We start from the raw sequence: 26,793 nt of genomic DNA on the forward strand, positions 1-26,793 counted from the left end.
ACCTGAAAACACAGCCATTGCCTGAACCAGCTGTTAACCTTTTAAAACACAGAGAACTAAGGTCGAACAGCTGTGTTGGACCAAAATGAGGCATCTTTTTTGGTTCTGGGAGTTCTGGTGAGTAAGCAGACATATTAATGTTGGTTCCACGCCTTTGTTCTATCTACCTTTTTCAAGACAATCTCATAAGATTATGGTAATTCATAGAATCCAATAATTAGATTAATGAACATTCACCTCCACTCATAAAACCATTCATTGTTGCTTGTTAGTGTTTATCTTTTTGTATCTATATTTGTTTCGCTCTGTTTAACACTAGGAAATTATTTGTAATTATTGATTAATCTTTAGTTGAATTGTAATTAATTATGATTATGAATAAACTGAGAAATTTAGAGTCTACTTGTGCTTTTTTGCAAGTAGATTGTTCAATGTTTCGGTCACAAAATAATCCTTGATAAAGATTATGCGTTACATAGCCACACTGATTGATTTACAAACATTAACATGGGTGTTGTTTGACAGAACCTATTATTGGTACACGTGGCAAACCTTTATGTTGTTTGCGAAAAAATATTTTAGCAGTAAGAAAAACCAGAATAATCTTGAATTTATTGGAACAAATTATGACCAAAGGTAAATACTTCAATATTTTACTCCTACATAGGCTGAAGAAGCTCTGTAGGAGCAAACATGCACATAGTACAAATAAAACTGAACCTGTAAGTAGCAAGAAATGCCAACATACATTTTTAATTATTATTATTTAATGCAGCTATATTTGCATTTTACATGCAAATATAGATGCTTTCACCACATCCAGCAAAATGTCACAAAATTGAAAAAGTTTCTGTATCACCCTGAGGCTGCTGACAGTGAAAGTAGCACTACACATAGATAAGGAAAGTGCTGTCAGGAATTAGTACAAAACATGCTGTTGTTATTGTTAAATCTAGATAACTTTGCAGAATTATGCCCCTCTGTGAAAATTGCATCTTGTAAATACAGATTGCACGGCTCACCGTAAAATGAATCTGGCATCCTCCCATGATGTAATCCAAGAAGGAGTAGACTCTGTGAAGCTGAAAGGGGAAAAAAAAACAAATGAACATTTCCATCATGTCAATCCTCAGGACAGATTTCATTATAGGTTTATGATCTGCAACAGAATGACCACCTACGCTAACAGGATGTACGCTTCAATAAAGCAGAATTAAACTTAGAATTGGATTGACTGTAATGTGGAAAAACAGATAACACTGCTTGTAAAAACAATGAAACCAAATGTATGAAGAAATCTGCTTTTAAATTACTTTTATGTTAGTAAAACATGTTTTATGATGCAAATTACAGTTAGACGGCAACAGGCTGAGACAGTGACTGATACACCTTCACTTCCTCTGAACTGTTTTGATAGATATAATATGTTTCTGCAGCTGATTCCTACCTTCAAGTCACTGAGAATGACAACTCCTGAATTTTTATAGTTTCTCTTCTTCTGTTTGTACTTAGGATTCACACAATCCCACGAAACCTTCAACAAACCAAGTGAAAGACAAAAAATAAAAATAAAAACAATCAACAGAGTAATCCACTCTAATGACATAAAAGCACCGTAACATTTGGTTCATGTCAGATAGATTTCAGCAGCGTGAAGTGAGAGGCATGTTGGAAATGCTACACAGCCGACTCTCCTCTCCTTTACTTCCCTCTGCTCCGTTCTGCCTCTAAATTCACTGACCTTATTTCCACTGGAAATTTTCTGCATTTCTCTGAATGTGGCAAAGAACTCGCCGATGAAATCATGCTTTCCTCTGGAGTCATAATCCCACACTAGGCACTATGACACACAAAAAACACTGCTTACTCCCTCAGCTTGGCTCTGAAAAATACAGTAATTACACAGCGCATCGCCTGACCAAAGGAAAAAAAGCCAGAACTGAGGCAGTGAATAGCTTTGCATTCATTAAACAGCACATATAGCTATGTGGAAAACATTTTAATTTAAAATATTTAAATTGATTTTACTTAGCGATGCCTTAAAAACCTGCCATGTCCTTATTTGACTGTTTATTCCAAAATAACAGCACTTTCTTTTATATACATTTGCTGGGACATATGTTTTGATGACTTAATTGGGCATAATGTTTCTGAGTCTCACACCTGATTCAGGCAAAACAAATATATAATTTTAAAATATCTAATTTTTATAATTTTAAATAAAAGCTTTTTGAGTTCATGTGTTTTTGTTGAAAGAACATCTGAGTCAGACAAAATTTGAATCAGTAGATGGAGGTCTGAAGGAAAACTAGAAATCTGTGCTGGCCAGTGAAAGTCTGACTTTAATTAAACAAAAAAAAACAAAAAAAAAAAAAAAGAAGACAACTAAGAAAAATAGGTTACAAGCTGTCCAGTGCATGACTAAGCCATAAACCATAGTACAAACTTAGATTTTAAAAAATGGTTGTAAAAGGGTGATCATGTCAGAAATGACACAAAAAACTGTAAAAACGTCATGCGCTTTATGAGTCCCAACAAGAGCAGCGGGCTGAGTGATGCAGCCATTATGATGGGTGTTTACTGCTCCAACTGTGTGGGCAGTGCTTTAATGTGGGGCTGTTTCGCTTGCAGGTTCAGTCACATTATGTTCCCAATACATGAGCTCCTCAGAGGGCATTAATACACAGATTGACCATGGTTTCAAACAACAGTTAATGTTTTCATTAAAATGACTTTGTGATATTGCATAAACGTAACAAATACATTGTGTCTTATTAAGCTGTGCTTTTTATTTTAGTTGTTATTGTTTATTTGGCCAGGCAGTGTAAAAATATGTGTCCATCAAATATAAATCCAAAAGAGACTTTCAGCTCTACAGTTGTGGACATTTAGAGTTCCCTCATTGAGGATTACCTTGAGTTTCCGCTCTTCGTCGCAGCTGCACAGAGATATGAGTGACACTTTAAAGGGCTCCCACACTGGATTCAGGTTGTTTTTTATCACCTGTTAGGATGATGACAACAGCACATCAGAACCATAATGATAAAACAGCTTTACACATTTCCCTCTATGATGTAGCCCAACTACTTTGGTGCCACTGGAAATTCTATTCGACACACATAAAATGTGAAAATTAGCATTGTGTTTCTGATCTTAATAATAGTTATTATCACATCAACAGAAAAAGATACCTGCTGTAATTTCCAGCATTATTTTTGATATTTAATCTCTGTGTACTTCCATTTTGTTAATGTAAACAAACCCTTTTTGAACTTATATCCTTTTCTATTGCATATCAGTCTATTTCTAAACATAGCTTTAATTACAGAACACATCTGTAATTAAATTTTATAATATTTTCTATCAAACCTTACAGTTTAAACCAGATATTTACATACACAGCATTTACATACAACCATATTTGATCAAACAATGATGATGAAGTTATCAAACTATTATTATAGTTTGATCAAACTGTCATAATCTGTCAGATTATAATGAGTCTAACAGATTATATATACTGTCTCATCAAAGGTACTTTAAATCATCTTTTGCATAGTGGCTCAAAACATATTTGAAGTCAGCAGATATGACATGATTCAATACCAAGCACCTTGTAGTGAATAACAGTTTACCTGGCATATAGTGATCAATAAATGATCTGCTTTATATGCAAGATACAAGCAACAACAGCTGTGAAAAAAGCTGTGAAAGGATTGTACCATTTCCCAGAAAAAACATTTTGCTTGCTACTCTTTGTAATTCTTAATTAAACAAGGAACAGTACTTATCATAGCTGTAAGGTAAACTCCAAAGTGAGATTAATCCAAAATGCACAACCTCAGTTCTGTGGACAAGCTGTTCTGTTCCATCATCGTTCATTCGAAATATTTCCAGAAATGGGTCTGACTTGCTGAAGAGATCCTGTGACAGAAGACACAAGAAAACTGGTAGTCCAGTGGTTTATGTTAGACTTGATGCAAAATTTCTCAGAAATCAATTTCTAAAACACCTTCAGTCATTTGTTTCCTTGCTTTTGCCTTTTAAATTGGAGATTAAGTTGTGTTTGGCATAAGAACAAATGATCACGTCCAAACTCTGATCTACAGCATATTTCACACAGTTAATGAGATAGTTTGACAGACTGCAGCATTGAAGCTTATTGAAAAACGGCGAGTGACTGAGGGTCATAACAGAAACCCTGTAAATTCTAGACACCAACAGGTACCATAGAATTGCACAAAAATCCGTGAGGGACGACGGAGTCCCTGCTCGAAATTCTGTGAAAGAGGTGTACAGAGCCTGGTGCCGGAAGCCCATTGAAAGGCTGTTTACATCGTTTTAAACTGTGTGATTGTGAGTGGGAATAAAAATACCAATAGGAATTTCGTTCCATATAACACGGTAGGAGTGTAACAGGTAAACCTTTTATGGATGCAAAAGCAAGAACCCCCCCACTTGATGACTTTGTGTTTCTGTGTTTGCTATGATGTAAAGCACTTTGAAATGCCTTGCTGCTGAAATGTACTATACAAATAAAATTTGGTTTGATTTTGATTTTTGATATTGATTATTTCTCCTTCCCTGCTAAAACATTCAGTCCTGCTGATTGTAGGCATCTTGACACAAAACCTGCAGCATAAATCATAAAACTAGGTGGAGGAGTAAAGCAACAGCAACATGTTTAACTTAAATTTTGGTGAGGATGTGGATAATTTTTCTTAAAATTGCAAGACACAGAAATGACAGTTGACAGATTAATTTCCTGCTCTGAATACTAATTCAGAGGTTGTCGGAAGACTTAAATGAAATTAAATAGAAATTTACAGATGAACTGACTGAAGGCAAAGACACACATATAAAGTTTATTGCGCACAACTGATGCCGTGTTGAGATCTGAGAACTACTTATTTTTAACTGAGGTTAAATTTTGTTTGTTTGATTTTATATTTAGCTTCTGCTCTTTTTCTAACCAAATCTGAGCAACCCTGTAATCTACTTAACGGTTTAATATTCAAGATTCACTTGTTTAGAGTTTTTTTTTTACCTTTCATCACGTTCCAGCTAATCAAATTAGCTCAGCTGTGGCTTACATCATAGGTAAATAAACCTTAATAAACCTGCTCAAATATGAACGCATGACACATTTGGCATGCTCTAGCAGTATTTGTGGCGGCCTCTTATTATCACGTCTGCAAGGCGTCTGAGAGCCACAGCTATGCAGATTATTTAAGTCAATTGATTCTTCAGGGAGGAAAACAAATAATTAAAGTTGTGTACGTCTGCTACTGTGTATGTTTGTGTGGCTGCGTGTACACGCCAGGAGACAGTTAAGGACGCATTTCCCGCCACATTAGCCAGATAGGTCTCCTGAGGGGTAGGAGGGAAAATAAATGTGAGAAATAAAAATGCTGAGCTGTAGTATCACTTCTGCGTTGCCATCGCAACCAGTGGCCAGTGGGCTACAGCTCCATGGGCTGATGGGAAATGCATGTCATTTAATCTCTGGTTAACATGACATTAATGCTAATCATTAGCAGCTACCACAATCCATAATTAAACTTTCGGTTCAACAGCCCATATCCTTCTGACCTCCTTGAAAATGAAGTAATACAACTGGAAAAAAAGGTGAAAGTTAACAGTTTTAATGATTTAACTAATAGATGCAGGTGTGTGTGGAGAAATGTCTAACGTGTTAGCATTAGTTAGTAAGATGATGAATCACAAAATGAGACATTTGTGGTTTGAACTGGAGATCATTATTTACCATCATTATTAGGACAGGCTTTACCAGTGTGATTAGATTCAGGATTAAGTTTAGGTCAGGGGTCAGATACAACATTAAGTCATAAACCAAAATGTTCAAACTGGTCTGAGGTTCCTCTGGCCTTCAAGTTCACTCGTCTTTAAGATTCATACACTCTCCATCATGCAGATTGTACTAAATATACTCAGATGCAAATGTGCCAATTAATCCGGCAGATGCAAGTAATCTCCACCTACTTTTGTGTCAGATTGCAGTTGTACTTTCTTCACTTACAAGCATAAAAATGGTCACCTGAGAAAAATACTGTCCAGGGAGCTGCAGATTCCAGTCTGACAAGAAAAACTCCAACATTAGCAGCAGCATAAGGCTGTGCTTATTTACCAATGTATGTGAAATATTTGGTTGAAAGTGACAGTAATAAGGTTTTACATTCCTTATTTTAAAAGGCAGCAATTGAATATTGGAATAATTCAGCAATAAGAGTGGACTGCATTAGTGGACGGTGGCAGTGTCTGGTCAGGCTCCTTAATTTAGCCCTTAACAAGCAGCGGAACGACCGAATTTCATTTATATGCAGATGGTCAATTAAGATCCATAAATTATGGGTTAAGTTAGATGTTTGCATACATCTAACTTGAACAATTAGCTTTGTGAATTTGCCCCAAGTTATGTAGAAAAGATTTGCCAACAGCAGAAATGTTCATAAGTCCAAGTGAAATGTTTTTGCTTCAAGTCAAAGTCCAGTCTCAAGTTTCCATTGACTGAAAGAAATAATTTCTCATGAAATTCATGAATCTATTTTACGTATGCCGCTAATGTTGGAGTGGGTCAGGAGAGCAAATCCTTTACTTCTTCTCCTTAATTCCAACTTTATAACTTTAGCAGTTTTAATCTTTTAACATTTAATTAAGCATGCAAACAGCTGTCATTTGCTGCTTTAAATAATTTTTAACATTACATTAAGAAAAACATTTATCTAATGTGAGTAAATAAATTGATAAATTTCTTGTCAAAGAAAGACAAGTAATCGAGGTTAACAACATGTTATATTTTTTAAGATTTTTATCTGCTAATCTTTGTTTATTCTTAGCACAATATACATGTAAGTATGCTATTAAATGCAATGTAAGTAAGGACTAGTGCAGTAAGAAATGACAGAGAATGTCAAATGTTTGAATGAAGAACACAAAGTCATTAATACAGCATTCAGCTGAAGAAACATCTGTGTGGTCATTATTATGGAGCCACTGCTAACATGAACAGATTATTATGAAGCTTTAATAGCCTTCTTTCGCAGTAAAATATGCAAAACAGTGCAGCAGCTGCCAGAGCTTTTGGTTATGATTTACAAACTTGCTTGGGGTCATTCCTGGTTATTAAAAATCTAAACTGAGTCTTTATTTTAACAACTTCAGTGTAACTCAAGTCCGAATGGAAAACTCAAGTCTCCATCTCAGGCAACAGGACAAACATCACACGGAAAAAGAACAATCTATTTAAAATGAATGGAAAACTCACTTATTGAGCTATTTATTTTAGAAAATGTGAATTTCCTTTTTAACTTCCTACAAGAATGTCAAACTCAGTCAGAGAGGAGGCCAAAACTTTAAACATGATCTCAAGCCAAACAGTATTAATGTCCATTCATAAAAGTAAAATAGCAGTCCTTTAAATGTAATAGGCTAAGTATCAAATAAAAAACAATGTGGAACCTAAAAATAATTTTGAAGTTTACATCACATTTATCTGCCCTCGCCTTCTCTAATGTTTCAGCATCAGTGTAATGATCACCTCTGGTTTCATCTGCTGTTTACCCCTTCACGCACTGCTACTGCTGTATTATTAGTGGAGTAAGTGGCAAGAATAAGCATGCATCTGTTCACAGTTAAGTGGTAAAATTTGCAACATCAAGATTCATTGTAATTCACAAGGTCATCTTTAGTGACACAGTAGTTTTTGTTTAAATAAAAAAAAGAAAGATAACTGGAAAAAGTGGCTCATTTCTAGAGATGGTGAGTCACATCTGCCATTTTGATTCCTACGTCCTTCCTTGTTCTCTAACTCTCTTATCTAACAAAAATCCTCAGTTTGCTTGAATAGCGACAGCAGAACAAGCAAACACTGCTGACATTCAGGTTTGTTGCTGACTGGTTTGCACAGATAAATGGTGATGATTGCTCCGAAGTATACCTGCTCTTTATTTTGACTCAACACAAAACAGCATAGCACAAGTAGTAAACAGCAGGAAACTGCATGAACAAGTCAGACTTAATAATTGAAGGTGAACCTCAGAGTTTTAGAGGTATATTTTGAAATTTCATAAGTACGGTAATTAGTTTAGTTAAGGTAATAGTAATAGGTAACCTCTTCAGAATTTAAAATAACATTTTTCCTGAAAATAAATGTCGGGCTTCATATCAAGTATGCTTTTTTTCATCACTGCTGCCCTCTTGTAAGAGTTTGAATAAATTTCCCTGTCAGAGCTGCTGCAAATTTCTTGCCGCAACTCCAAAGCAAAATGCACCTGCCGTCTCGCTGTCTGCACCTTTAGGAATCAAGGTCACTCCATGAAGCTGCTCTCCCAGGGCCTTTTCCGGAGAACTCAGTGTGACTTGAAATCATCAGAATTGTAAGTAGATGTGAGCTCCCGCTGCCTTTTTGATTGAAATTTGCCCAGGGCAGAGTTTGAACATGTGTGGGCCGGAGCGGCTGAGGTCAGTAACATCCAGCCTTAAAATGGCAGCAGCAAAACACATTTCCCTTCTGACAATATGCGATGGGTTGCAATTTGATTTATAGATTGTTGTATTGATGTTGATACTGCCATAATCACTTTATTACATATATTACTGACTGTAATCTGGTAATGGAGACGTGGCCAATATCATAATAGTATAATATTAGTGCAATATTATCTGAGCTCTTGTGATTTGTAGTGCTTTCACCTATATTCAGTTACACAAGTGTGGTTCTTCTCACCTTGTCATCCAGCTTCTTAGCACAGAAGGAGAGCTCCACATAACCATTGTTGCCAGAAATTTCTTCAGCATGTACCTGAATGAAAAATAATAGTTCAAGATTTATCCATTAACAACTCATTTAATATTGTGCTGTTTTTTTTTTCCAGATAAAACATTCACACCTTCAGCACTTAATGGATGGTAAAGCTGAATGCCAACATTTTAAAGACAAAGGAGAACATCAGCAACCACTTTTTCATTCACATATATGAATTGAAAGAGCATAAAAGCTAATTTGTCATTTAAAAAAAGCATCTCAGCCACAATATTTATTTTTAAAAAGCAGAAATTACACCTATAAGGGGAAACATATTTATGTGATGCTTCTTTAATAACATTTAAGAAAGAAAATAGCAGCTAAATGCTGCTGGTCAAATGCACTCAAACAATGTGCTACAACAGTGTTACATTGGAAAGACACCTGCAACAGTCTGAGGAATCCAACTGCTGCTAACTAATTGAAGAGAAATGCTTGGAAAGATCGGAACAAAAAGAAGAAACTAAGACGTACATGTGAGGCTCCACTGGCTTCAGTCAACATGTCAAATGTTTACAACCTTAGATTTAGAAAAAAACAGGTGTGTTGTTGTTTTTTGGTTTTTTTAAAAAGAATGACAGAAGAAAGCCTACTTTATATAAAGGAATATGGGAGCATGACTAAGCACTGGTGTGTCCAGAATTTGCTTCTTGGGTGAGTAATCAGGGGCACAGATAGCAGCAGGGTGGCACACTAAAATTACAATTTCATCTGCATTCTTAGACTGCAATAAACAGCAGGCCAACATTTGAAATTAAAACAGAGAGAAACACTATTTTGTATCCTTCAATATAAATTGGTTGTCAGTATGGAGTGTCCATTTTGAAATGCTAATCTATGTGCGCTACAAACAAAATGTTTGACAGCTCTAAGGGAGGTCAGCCACGATGGCCAGTCAGATTTCAAGGTTTAGTTGGGGTCTCTTTTCCCCGCCCACCTCTGTGACCAAGGTTTGTCATCTAAACGAATACTTTTTAAAAAATAAAAAAAAAGATCAGTAGTATAAGAACATCATACAAAATGTCAAGCAACATGGTAGAGAAGTGAAGATTTGATTATAAATTTCTCTTTATAAGTGTGTGAAGAAATCCTTAAATAATGACTTGAGGGACTGGTAAAGCCATACAATGAAATAACTGTTAGGAAATTGCTGTTTAAGACAATTACATACATTACTGAATAGTGGGGGTGTGTTTGGTTTACCCATATCTGTATTTACTGTCATGGTGCTTTAAAAAGGAGTTTTACAGAAATTTCAATGGAAGTTTAAGGGACTTTTTCACAGCTCCACACCTTCGAACCCCTATTTAATTCCTGCACTTTTCATCACATTGACAAGTTAATTCAGGTAAAAGTTTGAAATGTTTTTACTTCGCTTGACTGCATATCCTACCAAAATGGGAAGCCATTAGTGGAAAACTGTGAGGCCCCCACTCCCACAGGTAACAGCCTCAACCTGCATCTATAAATCATGAAGAAGTCGAAGTGAACTGTCCAGAGCAGAACATTAAAGCTGTTGGCAACTTGACTTCTAAAAGCTTCCTGGTTTCTTTCTTTAAACTTGCTCAAAAGAAAAAAGTTTCTGCTCGTGGTTTTTGAGAATCAGCGAGCACCCTCTGCTGCTCCCACTGTGCTGCTTTTCTCCCACGCTCAGAACCTCAGTTTGTTCTCTGCTCGGCTGTGAGAGACTGACAGAAACCTGACATCAAGCTTCAGGAAGTGGAGATGTGCAGCAAGCATGACCGAACCCAGACAAAACCTGACAGTGATGACTTGCATAGTGGAAAACTTGTTTTTTTTTTTTTCTTTTTATTATTATCAGAAAGCATAACAAGACATAGCAATGAGCAACAAGGGAAGGTGAACAGTTTTGTAAAACATGAAGGTACAGGAGGTAGAATATTGTGTATTCTGAAATTTCTCTCTTTGCTGGGACTGAGTCTCTGAGACCTGGATGTTAAAATGAGGTTTTGCTTGTTCATGATGAAGGCTGGGATTGTGCCTGGCTCAGGGTTGGATTTTCTGTGTAAGGCAGAGACACAGAGGTAGTTAAAGAAAGAAAGAAAGAAAGTTTTGTTGCTTCCATGCAAACATTTCTTTTTTAATAAGCAGCAGAGCTAATGTATGCCTCATTTGTTGTTTCTTCAAATGTGTGTGTGTGTTTTTTTTTTTTATTATTTGAGTATTTTATTTCCAGAAATTCTCCTTGATCACATACATAGAAACTGTACATTTGGTCAGATTTAACCCTTTAAAGAACAGACACATTTATGCTCATCTCCTATGTGGTGAATTTTGATGTCTGATGGTACAGTTCATACTTCCCTAAGTTGCCAAACGATGATTATAACTTTTAGTCTCTGGTTCTGGGGTGAAGCAAAAAAAAAATCTCGTACCGTGTGTGTACTGACAGATCACTTTCCCACTAATCAAAGAGCACTGGGGCATCTTGCAGTAAAATCTAGACAGACATATTTTTTCCCTGGCCTTATAATTGAAATATTTCTGCTTTAAAAATGCTAAAAGGAATTGGCCAGCCTGAATACCTGATTGCACTCAAAAACTGGAAATATCATAAAACTGATAGCAGGAAAGGAAAAAGCAGGAATGTTTTGAAAGCTGACACGTTTGCTATGTGTTGACATCTTGTACAAATGTTTTCTTACTACAGCCCATAACAGCTTATTCTATGTGAGAAAATCTAAGTTAAATTGCTTTGATGGCAAAGAGAGCCAAATAAAATACAGTTACTTGCATGTGGGACAAAGGCCAAGAACAGAAAACACAATGTAGAGAATCAAATTCACATTGCTGAATATATCAATGTAATGAACTGCAACAATTTATTTGTTTGTTTGTTTTTTTTCTTATGTTTGTACAAAAACAATAAAAAAAGTTTGCTAAATTTGTTTCTACAGTCCACTGTACTGCACCTCTGTCCAATTTTAGGCATTTTATTGTCTGTTGTTAGTTTTGCTTCCCAGTTGACCGCAATGATATCAGCATTATTGCAACAAAACAGAAAATAATAATCCAAATTGAAATTTATATGAAAAAAAAAAACCCAAGAAATAAACAATACAAGAACTAACAGGACAGTTCATCAGTCCAACACAGAGGAAGCACTTCTGAAAACGCGCTCATACAAAAAACAATTTCAAAAACATAAACTACAAAAATACCTTTAAGATAAAATGAGCTTAAGGAAACCTGGAAACATAAAAAAATTCTAAAAGCTAAATTAAAATGTTGCATCGTTGTACATGCCAACAGACATAATTGAGACTTTTCAATGAATTTTGTCAAATTGTGACTTAGTTTTCAGAAGGTTGTCTTCACAGTCCCGTTGTTATGTCTAAGTCAATTTAATTCAATTTAGTTATTATATAATTATATAATGATGATATATTATAACCACTGTGAATACTATAAACAAAACAACACAAAGTTTATAATAGGAAGGCAACAATGTTGCTAATAACCACCACTTGGTGTTTTTATCTGTTTCAGTTTGTGTGAGAAAGTTCCTGCTGCTTCTGGCTCCCTATTAAACTATAAAAAGATATTAATTCACCTGTTGAATGAGATTATCTCCATTGTTTTTTACAGAGGTTCATTAACTTATGAATGATTACTGTTCACACATTCCTCCACTGAGTTGTTATATGCACTGCAGCAGGCTTTTTCTAACAGGGAAATGGCTATTTTGACTCTCATTTAACGAGCTCACATTGTATCTCACAGCACAACTAATGATCTACAAAAATATCCTTCCTGCTTATATCTAATTTGCCTCTGCTGCATCTGAGGAGACATCCATTCGATATACCTGATAATTATCTTCTGCCTATTGCCTGGTGCGTTGTGTAATAAGTGCTTCATGTCACCGGGGGCGCAAAAGGATCAACATTATGAAGTTGCTCTTCCTATTCTTCTGTTCCCCAAAGAGACCAGGAAACTCCCCTTTTTAATATTTCAGTGTTACTCTGAAGACCTACAAGAGGTGGAATGAAATTCTCGCTCTGGTGTTAGCTCATTTAATTAAGATTTAGATTTTCTTCTAATAACGCCTCGTGCCAGCATGAGCCATGCAGCCTGATTTAACACATGAGGAAAATGTTTCCAGTTTAAAAGTTGAGATATCAAGCCACACATGATATTCACAAAACTGATGACTGAAAATCCGAATTGTTTGAAACAATCCAGCCTTGGGAATAACAGGCCCATCAGATGTGAATAGACCTTTCACCATCTCATTTGCTCTAGATTTATTATAACAGTGGGCCTTGTGAAGTAAAGTGCCATGAAGCACCATTAAAACGGTGCTTAATGAACCAGCAGCCTCTCTCTTCCTACATCTGAAAAATTATAACAGCACCTTGTCAAGGTATTTATAACTCAAAAACCTTTATAAAATGCTGTAATGTTTTAATGACAAACTTCTATGTAATGCTGGACTTCAATAGCTGTGGATTTTGTAAGACAGACCAGATGAAAGCAGCCCATAGTTGATGAGTACGTCCAGTTTTCCTCAACCCATAAAGGAAACGTATACCTGTAGAAAATGTGTCAGATGAGATCGAGATCTGGCTACATGTATAAGATCATGTGTAGCATCATGGTGAGAGGATGCCTTTTTTTATAACAGATAAAAAAAACTATGTGGCAATGAATGAAGCTAAACAGAGGGTACATCTGGAGGAAAATGTGTTAGATGCCTTCAAAAACCTTTGGTTTAAGTTCAATCTAAAGTTAAATCTTGTTCGAAATCTGTTGCAAGACTTAAGAATTTCTGGTCACTGGTCAATGCTTGCCATCCTGTGTGATGCACTTTCAGGTCTTTCAAAAAGAAAAAGCTGAAAGTTAAAAATGTGTATCTCTACATGTCTAAAGCATTTAAAACATATTCAAAACACCTTTTTGCTGTAATTGCAGTGCAAGGCCATTCTACAAAGCACTGACTCAAGGAAACTGATCACATCCACAACATACTTTTCAGAATTTCTTTGGGGAAAAAATTGGAAACAGTTCCTTTTACTTGTGTCGATTAATCATATAAAATCCTAGTAAAATATCACGTTTCTCATGGACACTATTGATTTCCATGAGCTGTGTGGTTGTGTGCTTGATAGGAATGAATCTGCATGGTGCAAAACACTGAAAGGACCATTTAGAAAGATAATGATCTTCAGGAACTCTTCATAAAACAGTTTGAAGGTCCATTAAAAAAAAAAAGGAGAAAATTCTTGTGAAACAAAGAAACAGAGTGTGAGCAACTCCCGGTGTGAGTATAAACTGGTGAAGGCTTGAGGAAATAAAAATATGAATAACATAATTTTTGCCATACAGTAAATCGGTACGCGGACAGGGTCACAAACACACGGGAAAAAGCTTACTGTGATGGTTGACTTGCCGGCATACTTCCCATACTTAAGCAGCAATGGTTTTATCATCTTCTTCTGGGCCACGATCTGCAACAAGCAACACAAGCAAAGCACCTTTAAGCCCACCGCAGTTAGGAGGAGTATAAAGGGATCTGAGTCATCACCAGCAGAAACTGTTATCAATCACAAACACTACACCTGCAAGCAGCACAACACATTATCAGGTGTCTAACATCACAAATAAGGAATACGAGCCTGAAAGAACTGAATCAGTCATTCTTAATCATGTTATCTTTCTACAGACCATCAACAAACTGTATACATAAAATAGAAGCTTCTGCCCACCTGACCAAGTGTGCACTCCATGCCTCCCAGGAAGTCATCGTCACGCGTCCCTATGCTGTGAGTCCCGTGGATGTCGTAGACCTCGAATCGCAGCTTCTGTACCTCCTCGAAGTAGTAATCCAGACCAAAAACCTTCGCGAAGACTGGGTGTAAGTTGCTCTTGATTACTTCTGTCCTGTCCAGCTGAGAGGAAATACATTCAAAACCAGGCTTCCAACAAAGATACGTAAGAACCGGAATATTCTCCACTGTAATCACAGTTTAATCATCAAAGCAACTGTGAGGAAATGAAACCAATTTCACAGACTGTTTGTGACATCAGCCTTTAATGTAAATCAAAAAAACTATAACCTGCAGCACATTCCTCTTTCTACTTATTTTGAATAACTGCAGAATATATGGTCATATGTTATTAAGCTTCCATCCAGGGAACGACACGAGAGACGGCTGGAGAGCTCTGACATTTAATCACAGCTTGGAAAAAAAAATAAAAAATCTTGTCTGTCTTTGACTGACGGACAAGAAGAAGATGAACTCACTTAGACCCCATGTGCTCAAGATGTTGGTTTAGCTGGCACAGTTGAACATTTTTATGCGGCATAAATCTTCATGAGGACAAAGATCATTTAAAATTATTGTGTGTATTATAATTTAGTCTGCAGAACTTAATATTAAAAAAAGTTAGTTTTTTCTGTTTTGTAAAAATTCTTACAATCTTTGTTAAGAATGTTGTACGTAAACATATAAATCTCCCAAAATGGAGGGAAAAAGGTCTATTATGAGGCCAAGAAGAGCTCAGCCGCTGGTAAATTAGAGACGTTGAGGGTTTCAGCGGTCATCTAAAATGTCACTTCAATATCTGTCGTTTATTTCTGAGTTATTTCTTCAGTGTCAGTGAAGCAGGCCCAGACTTTGTCGTATGATGACTTTAGAATGGGGTGACAGAGCTCTCTTGTCTCTCATTTCTCGCTCTGGTGGAGATAAGATAAGAAAGAAATACAGATTTTCGGCTTGCCATGATTACACCAGCAGTCAAGCGTTTCTTGTAAGACTTTTTTACCCTATTAGAGGGATGATGATCTGTCTTCTAAAGTTGCCTGTGCTCCATAGAGATAGAAAAGGAAAGCACATGTCACTTTAAAATCCCCAGACATCTCTGGGGGCTCAAGTACGTTTTTAAAGCCTCAAACTAGATTTTACTTTAGAAATCAATCAAATTGTTTTTAAAAATACTGTGTCTGCTTCAGAACAAGTCAAGGTCCCTTCTATTTGTTTGTTTGTGCTATTTTGTTCTATTTTTAAAAAAAATTAATCTAGATCAACCCTCCTGCTTCAACATGCACATTTTTCTAGTGCCATCACATAAGGCAACTCATCAGTTTTTTATGGATTTTTTTTCTCCTCCATATTCACATTTTTCTTCTTTAAAATCGTTTTATTGTCTTACGTAGCAGCACTAAGTCTGGGTTCCGTGCGGAAAAACTGCAAGGATTTCAGAAAAGTTCTGCAGCAATAAAAGCAGTACGGGAAGAGGAACATTATTGACTTCAGTAGCAAATTGTATTATTAAGAATCTTTATAGCCATTTTGCTATAGTTCATACAAAAACTACTTATAGTCTAGTAGATGCATCCTAATGTTGTTTTCCTCCTGAATCAACCTCTCCTTTTGTTGAAAATGATAGCCAGGCAGAGCGACTCTTAATGAACTCGATCCAGCATGTCTACATCTGCAGTGCAGTTCATACCATCAACATCCTTCCAATTAAGACCAGAGGGAGGGAGTAGGAAAAAAACTTAAATTGCAGTTTGCAACTTTCATAAAAAAAAAGTCTATATTTCCTAAAACACTCTTTTGACAAGAGCTTTATTTTTGTTTGCTTCAAAGATTAAGAGATGTATGTTACAAGTTATGTAACTTGCTAAGTTGACAACACAGATTTTTCCTTTTTTCTGGGCATGCCAAAAGAAGAAAAATCCCCAATTTGGATTAGGTACAAGTCTCTGCCACTATGACATGTTATGTAACTGCCATTAATTTTATTGATGAAAAATGCAAAGCAATTATCCTCTTGGCTTGCACAGAAAATGACAAATAAGCAAAATATTTTTTTTTAAAGACATATGTGAAGTATTTGAAGTACCTCTTTGGATTTTTAAAAAGGTCTCTTTCCCGATGAAAAAAAATAAAAAGAATCTGAATGAGAATGTTAGATGAACATAGAGCCAGGAGATGAATTACTTCACTGAGACAGTGATAGATTGGCTTAAATGAACCTATTTTAGTCCCTATTCATCAATAAAATCATCTGCATAAAGCCGCCTTTCACCAAAATGGAGTGCTTTCAGAAAGAAAACTGAATAAACCTGGACAGATGGACAGACGGACAGACGGACGGACGGACGGACGGACGGACGGACGGACAGAGTCACTCTTACAACCAACTCTCCCTGGCATCAGTCGTGGTGATCATATAATAATGCTTCTTTCTTGTAATATGCTAATGAGTCAGAGTGAATGGCTCCATACTGGTACTGATCCAACCCTCCAAGAGGAACAAAACAACAAAAGGCCTCCTACTTGCATGAATGCATCCATACATCTCTCTCTATAACTGCACTTAGCATCTACAAATATCTCACGCTGCTGTCTTTGTTCGATGCAATACACTTGACGGAAAGCTTTATAATTTTGGTTCAAATTTGTACCACTTGATTGGAAATTTGCAACATGCTGAGAATGAGCATTTGCTCAAAACACTTGAGTGGCAAGAGATTTGATTGAAGTGCAGACCTTCTGTTTTTTTTCTGTAGTTTTGAGCCTTTGGCTTTCACTTGCAATCTTCTTTTTCCATACATGTTAGCGAGTTTCGAGGGAAACTGAAATTGCAAACTCTACTTTGAAAGGCTTACCAACTTTCTACTACTCAGATTGTGATAAAGTAACACTGCACATTAATTTGACTTGCTTGAATAAAAATAAATTGAAAAAAAAAACAGGTGTACTTGTTTTAAGAATACTGAGATTTGGTGTTAATTGGAACTCTGGATAAACACCCATCCGTGCGAACAAACACTGCATAGAAACAAATGAACAACCGGCTTCACTTGTGCCATTAGCACTTAATGCGTTTTTTGGGGGTTTTTTCCGGCTATCTCTCTCACTGCGCCATCTGTATGCACAGATTTGGAGTGAGTCTGTTTGCTGATGAAGAATAGTCAGAATCATATAAGATGGGTTGTGATGAAGCCTGTGTTGCCGGCTTGTTGCTGGTGTGAGGCCGGAGCCATCTACAAAGAGACAACCCTCACATGAGAAATGTGTTTCTGTAATGAGCTCCAGCAGGAGGGTCCAACATTATGAAACATCAACAAACAGATTGGATTTGGGTGAACTCCCGGGAGCACACACGCAAGGAGCAAAAGGGGAAAAAAATGGTTGGTGGCTGCACAAAATTTCATAAAGTCACATCATCATCATCTGCCCTGTCTTTTATGTCCTAATGAGATAAGTGCTCTTTTTCAAATCTCAGTGGCCAAAACAGGCATAAGCGCCGAGGGAAAAAAAGAGGCTTATATGCTGGGGGTATGTGTGGGCTCTGCTTCTTACTCAGTTATTGACGTAAGTAAACAGTTTACACAAACAGAGGTACCTCCCATATGTGAGGGATCTGACAGCAGAGTGTCAGACAACAAGTGCTCACCGTCACAAATTAGACAAATGGGGATGGATGGATGGATGGATGGATGGATGGACGGACGGACGGACGGACAAACTTATCATGAGTGAATCAGTTCATATGAATCTGCGTCACAAAGCGAGACTAAAAATATCCACTCATAAACTTATGCTACAGTGAACCCACAATGCAACCGTACAGCTAATTGTTTTTATCTGTTGTCTAAAAATAGCATCTTGTGATTCCCTGTTCATACATCCCCAAGCATTTCCTACAAATACCTCCCAGGTGAAGAACATCTGGCAGAGTTTCTCTTCTACAATTTACCTAAAATAATGTTTTCTTCAGCAATGACTACATTATATATATATATATATATATATATATATATATATATATATATATATATATATATATATATATATATATATATATATATATATATATATATATATATATATATATATATATATATATATATATATATATAATTAGTTGCAGTGTTCTCTGCAACACTTTAACAAATTATTCCCTCAGTAGAGCCCTGGATTTTAGCCTCCCCTCATGAACATAAATTGCCTAATTAACAGGGAAATAAGAAACCAGCTTCACAAATTTCACATCAGTTTAGGTTCAAATAAAGACCATCAAATGTTAAATATGCAGTGACACTAAAAGGGCTCACAACATTATGTGTTTTTAAACAGTGAAATTGCTAGTGCAAACAGTGTTACTTAACATGGAGACCTCATTTGCCAGCTGTACGCAATTATGTTTTTCACAATAACAGAGGGCCAGCTGGAAATTCATTGGATTACAAAAAGATTTCATTTTCTGAGAGAATTTTTACATCTTATTTGATTTTGAAATGACTGAATGTGTTCTATCTGCAGACACATCTCACAATTTATAATTAAAACCAGATGTTTAAAATAACTACTTTATACAACTGGAAATTGTTTTCAAGTCAAATAGGGTTAACCAATTTTCTTCTGTTTGCTAAAAGCACAAAACAGTCATTTTTAGGATAATTACCATTACTTTCTTTGAAATAAAAAGTTTAATTGCAAGTTTATTACCCCGCATTTAAACAATTATGGAAATTATTTTTCAGTCCCAGAAGTGAGTTAAATAAAGACACCACTGTGAATGCAATGTAAGGCAACACCTCAAACAGATTGTTTGCTTGTGTATCATCATATGAAACTAAAAAATTAGTCAAGATATCAGAAGGAGTATTGTGAACTTCCACAAATCTGCTTTATCTTTGGATACAATCTACACCTGAAGTGACAATGTTCATCTCAAACAATTATAACCAAGTGTAAGCCACATGGAAATGCCCATTCATCATATAGTTTAAGAAAGAGACAAGTTCCCAGTGGATTTTACTGCAAAATGTGTGTTATCAACAGTGGAACACATTCTGTACCAACGTGGGTTGACAGGTCACTCAGAGAGTAAGAAGCCATTACTTCATAAGCAACTTAAAAGCAAGATTACAGTACCAAATATGCCCCAGGACAAAGACCTTGAAGTCTAAAGTAACTGTTTGATGCCCGTTGGAGGAAAAACGGGGAAGCCTGACAACACCATCCAAACTGTCTGGGAGTGGCAGCATCATGTTGTGAAGATGCCTTGTTGCTGGATGGACTTTTGCACTTTACAAAATAGATACAATAAGACAACATCTCACACATTAGCCAGAAAGTTGCACACAAATTGGTTTTCCATGAGAACAATGTGCCAAAGTATACTACAGTATTACTTACGAAGTGCAAGAAGGGCAACAAAATTAATGTTTTAGAGTAGCTATCCCTAAGCCATGATGTAAGACCTGTTGAAGATTTGTGGGCAGGAATGAAAAGATGTGTGCAAGCAAGACAGTAGACAATTCAGATTTAGTTGCACTAAGTTTGTCTGTTGGAGGGAGCCAAAAAAGGATAGCAAAAATATTTTACCCAAATCGTGTCTAAAGACGAGAGGAGCTGCCAGCAAGCGGCACAGTTTAAAAGGTAATTTTAGCAATTAATGAGATATATGCAAACTTATGAACCTGGAGGGAAAAAAAATATCTAAAATAATATCTTATTGATTATTCTGGCACTTATTAAATACAATTAATACTTCAGAAGTCCTGAACACTAGTCAACTCTTTTTAAAACGTCTGTTCTTTGATCTGGAATGACAAAAAGATGTCACAGATACTTTGATCCAGAAGTCTTAGCAGCATAATTGTCAGAATGAGAGAACAGGGGAAACAAGAGAGAGCCTCACCTCAATCCACTGCCCATTGTTCTGGACCATGAGCACGACACAGGGGTCTGACTTATTCAGCGTGTCTCGGTCCAGCAGAGCTTTGCAAGACACACGCAGCTCAACTTTGGAGACACAGGTAGCCGGACCGCTCAGGCTGGTCGCAGGGGAGGTTGCCTCCTGAACTTCATTCATCATGGCTCAAGACGAGAGGAGCTGCCAGCAAGCAGCAAAGCAGTGTGATGTGAAATTGTTGGTAATAGCTCCGGGAGGGAGAAGAGGAGATCAAGTGATTGGCTGCAGGAGTTCGGCACAGACTTGGCACACTCACAGGAGACAGGACCCTTTTGGCTTGGTGCAGATGTCACAAAAAAAAAAAAAAAAACAGGGATTCTTGCCGAGTCCCAGGGGAGTAAACCAAAGCAGAGTTGTTATGACTGCCTGTCAGAGTTATTGTCTTGTGAGGAATCTCATCTCACCTCTCTTGTGATGTGAAGTTGGCAGGGTTGGATATTAGACATCTGGGTGAGATTCCTGCAAAGATTGAGTATTTTGCGTATTTAGATTCAACCTTTAAAAAAAATTATAATTAAAAAAAGCAAACCTGACTGCAATTAATATCAGCATTACAAAGGGAAAAGTCAATCTGAATCACAATCCTTTCTATTGCGATGCATGAACGAAATAAGAAATCATACAATTTGCTGCACTGCAAATGTTACAGAATGAGAAAGCAAACTCCAACATACAAAGAGGGTCAGTGGTTTTCCTATCTCTATAACAAGTAGATAAAAGCAGATTAAGAATGCAGATTATCTGTTTTTTTGTTTTGCTTTGTTTTTTTATTTCCCAAACAAAAATATAAACCACCCCCGAGTTTTTATATAGGCTAGCCTATATTTCTTTGTTGTTTGCTTGTTGTTGTTCTTTTTCTTTGATTTTTAAACAAATGTCAGTAGCAGCTGCCTAGTTTATGTTTCCGTAAGCAAAGGGAATAAATATATGAGAACGGCTTGAAATTTATCCTCCACAAAGTGACATAAACGAGCTGCAGGTTTGTCTTTCAGCACCGCGGACAGCAGCAGCGGCGATGTTCGAAACACGAACATTTCCAACAACACTCGGCCCAAACTTTAAACTCGACAAGGCAGCAGGTATCATGAGATTTAAAATGCGACCTCCTCTACTTCATAGAGCAAAACTTTGTGTTAACGAACAAAAGAAATGTAAGTCAAGTGAACAAAAGCTCTTGAGCGCTTAGTTAATAATTCATCACCGATCGATTAACTAAAAAATCTACATTCTTGCGAAAACAGGTCGTCAAGGTTAACGCAAAACGGTTGATTCCACATTTGCTCCTTCAAACACAGACAGCCTATTTCTACAAACAAAATCATTTCTGACTGAGTGATGATTCATTTAGAACAACCTCCAGTTTCCCGGGAAAACACGTCAATAACAACAAACTCAGCTGGAAATGTCCCCTACCTGCTGTTGTTCTTTTACTCCCGAAAGAAAAATAACACTTGTTTAATCCGCTCTTACAAAAAACAGATTGGTTTCCGTTTATTTATTTTTTTCTTCTGCGTTCTCCTCCGAAACTCATTGGCTCAAGCGTGGAGGAGGGAGTGGGCTCGGCTCTGAGAGAAAGAGAGAGGAAGATGGGGAAATGGAGAGACTCCAGCAGCCGCCGTGATGTTTATGGGTTGGCTTTTAGCTGGGACGCGATTATTTCAGTTCAAAACCCGAGTCCATAAAAGGAGGAGGAGCGGAAAGGGTGGGGAGGGGGGTACAAGTCAGTGGAAGTGCAACACAGAATGACATCTGATAGCTCACGCAAAGCTCTAAACCAGAGGAAGATCTGTGCGAAGCGTTTGAACGCATTAAAGCTGTGACCCATGAAGAAATCCATAAAATATCACCCCCGCTTCTTCTCTCCCCTCAAGTTAATCTGTGTTGCAAATGGGACTTTAATTATAGATTCAGACTAATATGCCTGCCAGATATTTCTCCAACATCCACATGTTTTATATATATAAAATGACTCAATTTGCTGCAGTAGCCCACCTGCCTACCAACAAGTTCTGCTAAAATCACAAACATGAAAGCCAGCGCATATACAGACAGCTGTATCTCTGAAATGATGACATTAATTTAAATTGTGTAGATTTGGGTCCATAATCGCACAAATAAGCATCTAGGTGTACAACATTGTCAAGCCTAGCAATTAAAGGAAACTCATGTGTCAGAAAGTTGAGTTAGAGTTCAGGTTGTCATCATTAAATCTATGATGAAATCTATTAGTTTGTCCCTAGACTCTTGAATCCAGAAAAAGAATCTTACAGGCCGTCAGTCTCATAAAGGTATCCATCCATTTGCTGTTTCTACTTGCCTTCCTGGGTCTCAGGGGGCTGTGGAGTTACTCTGCGTGTCATTGAGCGAGAGGCAGGACACACCCTTCAATCTGCAGTTTGAGAGACATGCATGTGAATGACAGATGCCTATTTTCCTACAAGTGAAGATCCCTGCAAAATCAACCTGATATAAGACTGTGCAATATCCATCCATCCATCCATTTTCTGTTCACCCTTGTCCCTAATGGGGTCAGGAGGGTTCCTGGTGCCTATCTCCAGCTACGTTCCGGGCGAGAGGCGGGGTTCACCCTGGACAGGTCGCCAGTCTGTCACAGGGCAACACAGAGACATACAGGACACACAACCATTCACACAAACACTCACACCTAGGGAGAATTTAGAGAGACCAATTAACCTGACAGTCATGTTTTTGGACTGTGGGAGGAAGCCGGAGAAGCCGGAGAGAACCCACCATGCACAGGGAGAACATGCAAACTCCATACAGAAAGACCCCGGGTCGGGAATCGGACCCAGGACCTTCTTGCTGCAAGGCAACAGCTCTACCAACTGCGCCACTGTACAGCCATGACTGTGCAAAATGATTAATCTTTATCATAGTACCTTAGGAACAAGTACTGTACATCTTGTGTGAATGTGTTGCCACAAGCAAGATGTCTTCTCTCTAAAAAAACATGACAGTACAACCTTTGTTTGCAAATCTGCATCTGAATGAAAAGGAAGACATCTGGAACAATGTCCTTTGGACAGATCATTCAAAGGACATTGTTATTATTGTATACTGTTTAGTAATACACAGTTTAGTGAAAGCCAAATACTGCATACCAATACAAAACAACTTATTCCAAGACCTAACCATGGTGGTGAAAGGATGATGATTTGGGGACACTTTGCTCCCACAAACTCCTTACATCTGACCATTATCTACTTTGTACACCGAATAAATAATTAACTTAAATTTGAACCCATATTTCTAGATGCTGAGACTGGGTCATCAACAGGTCAAGGATCCCAAACTCTACAGCAGAATAGTTAGAAAAACAGAAGAAGCAAAGTCCAGTTTAAAATCATTCTTAAATCTGAGTAAAGTTTTGGAAATCAGACCTTAACAGAGTTTGGTACAACTTAAAGTGCATTAACTCAATGAATTAATTGATTGATTGATTGATTGATTGATTGATTGATTGATTGATTGATTGATTGATTGATTGATTGATTGATTGATTGATTGATTGATTGATTGATTGATTTTCTTTTTAGTTTTGGCTTTAATTGGATAAATAACAACAGTGAGGAATTGGCTGTGTGATTTTGTATGCTTGATGTTAGACATAGATAACTGTAGAAAATGGAAAAGATCATTTGTGTTGCTTAGCGTATTAAACACCCCAATGACTGAAAGAGTGTATTTTCTTTTTTACCATCACAAGATAAAGTCCTTGACAATCTGATTCATACTGTAGATGTTTTCAATTCACCTCACCTCTACCGTATGTTACATAATGGACTGTTCATACACAATGTTTGAGCTTCAACCTTTTCTTAGTCCACCCACAAAATGTATTATATTGATGAATGCATCTCTAGATATTGCATAACATTGGTGAACTGACAAACCAGAACCCACTGAGTTTGAGAAGCAGCAGGACAAATAAGCTGAATAAATGAAAGTATTTACACATTCAAAGTCATTTGTATGGTTGTTTGATTTTAGATGCTAAAAACTCAACATGTCCATCAAGCAAACACATTTTTTAAATTGTGGCAGAAGCTTTAAGGGACACTCATGGAAGACATCAAGGTTATTTGAATCATTCCAACAACACGAAAGAGAAAACTCTTAGTTTTCTGCTTGATATTCATCTGATATGTTGAGTTGATCATTGTGTGAAAACAAAACAGATCTTTGTCAGAATGCCCTCCCAGCTCTGATATCATGCCTAAGATTTCTTTTAAAAAAACTATTTACATGCCTGGATTCAAACTCTCTGTGCTTAAACATCGTCTAGTCTCAGCTCTCCTGGGCAGTTTTCAACCTCACTGCCTCTTCTTTTTCTATGGGCTCTCAGACTTGGTAAGAAGCGTCTGCTCTCAGACGCACACCTGAGCCCTGTTACGCCACAGCTCCAAACAACAACCATCTGCTGCTGCTGCTGTCAGTCCAGCACCTCACAGGACGTTCCCTGGCGTTTACACATGGATTATCTATTCATGCCGCCTCCCCCCAGTTGCATCGACAGCGCAGCTTGGTGCTGCTGACCAAACTGCATGCGAAATAAACCCTAATGGGAGGACGTGAGACTATGGCCTAAGGCACAGGCGTCAAGTTTTCTCTCTGCCTATGTGTCTGTGCACCATTATCGACAGTTCTCTACCTGCAGCTCCCCTGAGTGGAGGTATTTTTGGACACTGGAAGGATTTTGCTACCAAGGACTATTGTGTCTAAAGTTTCTCTCACTAATAAAGTTGGATCAACAATGAGTGATGGACGTGTATCTGAAAAATAACCTTTTGCAAGCTGACGTTGATAAACTGAGTCTGACTGGCTTGCGTACCAAGACGCGGAAACAAATCTATGGTATTGAAACGCTTATTCTCTTATTGAAACTTGTTAGTTTCTTGTTTTGCTTAACAAAATGTGAAGAAAGAGGAAATATTGGCAATTTAATATTCCTTTTACAAACAGGGGCTACAGCACGGGAGAACCATACACAATCAGGATGGCGTGGCTCCTCCTCCTCATACTGGTCACCAGATTGGTAACACTGCTGTCAGATGGCATACCAGTCCTCAGGCATCATTGGTTTGTCACACTGCAACCAACGGCACACTCAATTTAATCCTACTAGTCTCTAAAGACTGTGACTGAAGTTAGTCCTGACCTCTCCACTGGCTAATTCTGGAGGCAGTGCCTGATAAACCCCATTCTCTGGGAGAAAACATTAGCATCTTGGACAATAGACTTCAGTTTCAAACACTGAAAATATAGGACTGTCTCTGATTAGAGAATCTCATCTTGGTGTCTCTACATTGCCTTCAATAATAAAAATCCTCCGGTTTCCAATGAGCAAAATGGCACCTAACATCACTTCATAATTTATAATCTTTATAATCTATCTAAATACATTAAAAACAAAATTACTTCACAGATTTAGAAATACACACAACCCCTGTAGTAGCAGAGGATGTTAATAGTTTGGCAATATGTGCTAACATATTAGTTTGTGCCTAATTAAAATTTTGTTTCACCTCCCGGCATAGCAACAAAGTTGCACTGAGAATTTCTTGCCACTGATCACTCCTGATTTCATCTCTGCATTGTTTATTAGTGTACGGTAAATTACACAAATCTTTAATTACAGTACGTTGAGTTTGGCAGAGGTTCTCTGGCATTTAAATTAAGATATTTTCTCTTTCACTAGTTCAAATAAAAAATGAGTCCAAAGAGTCAGCCTCCACATACTAATTGTGTTCTGGCAATGCATCGTTAAATGAAAGCACATGAAAATTGCTTTAAACTTGGCAAAATAAGAGTCTTTACAAAATTACAGTTCAAGATTAAGCTTACATTTGTGACAAATTTTAAGGTGTTATTGTGCCCCCTACTGTTGGATAAAACAAACATCCATCCATTTTCTGTTCACCCTTGTCCTGTAGAAGGTCGGGAGGGTTGCTGGTGCCTATCCCCAGCTACGTTCCAAACGAGAGGCGGGTTACACCCTGGACAGGTTGCCAGTCTGCCGCAGGGCATAAAACAAACACTGAATCAAATTTCTGCTTCTTCACTACAGACTGACCCATTAGATTTAATCTTTTTCACATCTCACCTGTCTGGTAGTCTGGATACTCGAATTTTAAAGTACTGACATTTCAATCGCCATGCTTACATAATTCAAGTGAAAATGTATGAATAGGAAACTTCCAAAGTGTTTG

The 26,793-nt window shown here is 37.3% G+C and overlaps 1 protein-coding gene across 1 annotated transcript in view; it reads right to left on the bottom strand.

The window, feature by feature from the left end:
• The window catches only part of cpne7 (copine VII), a 40,985-nt gene extending 18,585 nt beyond the window's left edge, over positions 1-22,400 (bottom strand). Inside the window, exons 1-10 of the mRNA XM_044097593.1 lie at positions 21,977-22,400; positions 20,510-21,022; positions 14,554-14,736; positions 14,221-14,295; positions 8,747-8,821; positions 3,841-3,924; positions 2,914-3,003; positions 1,742-1,840; positions 1,448-1,534; positions 1,023-1,082 (exon numbers count right to left, since the gene is read on the bottom strand). Of these exons, the coding sequence (XP_043953528.1) occupies positions 1,023-1,082; positions 1,448-1,534; positions 1,742-1,840; positions 2,914-3,003; positions 3,841-3,924; positions 8,747-8,821; positions 14,221-14,295; positions 14,554-14,736; positions 20,510-20,686 (930 nt within the window). The 5' untranslated portion in view covers positions 20,687-21,022; positions 21,977-22,400. The remainder of the gene's footprint in view (positions 1-1,022; positions 1,083-1,447; positions 1,535-1,741; positions 1,841-2,913; positions 3,004-3,840; positions 3,925-8,746; positions 8,822-14,220; positions 14,296-14,553; positions 14,737-20,509; positions 21,023-21,976) is intronic.
• Positions 22,401-26,793: the final 4,393 nt, after the last annotated feature.

The sequence above is a fragment of the Gambusia affinis genome, linkage group LG02, assembly GCF_019740435.1.
Source record: "Gambusia affinis linkage group LG02, SWU_Gaff_1.0, whole genome shotgun sequence".
Taxonomy (NCBI): domain Eukaryota; kingdom Metazoa; phylum Chordata; class Actinopteri; order Cyprinodontiformes; family Poeciliidae; genus Gambusia; species Gambusia affinis.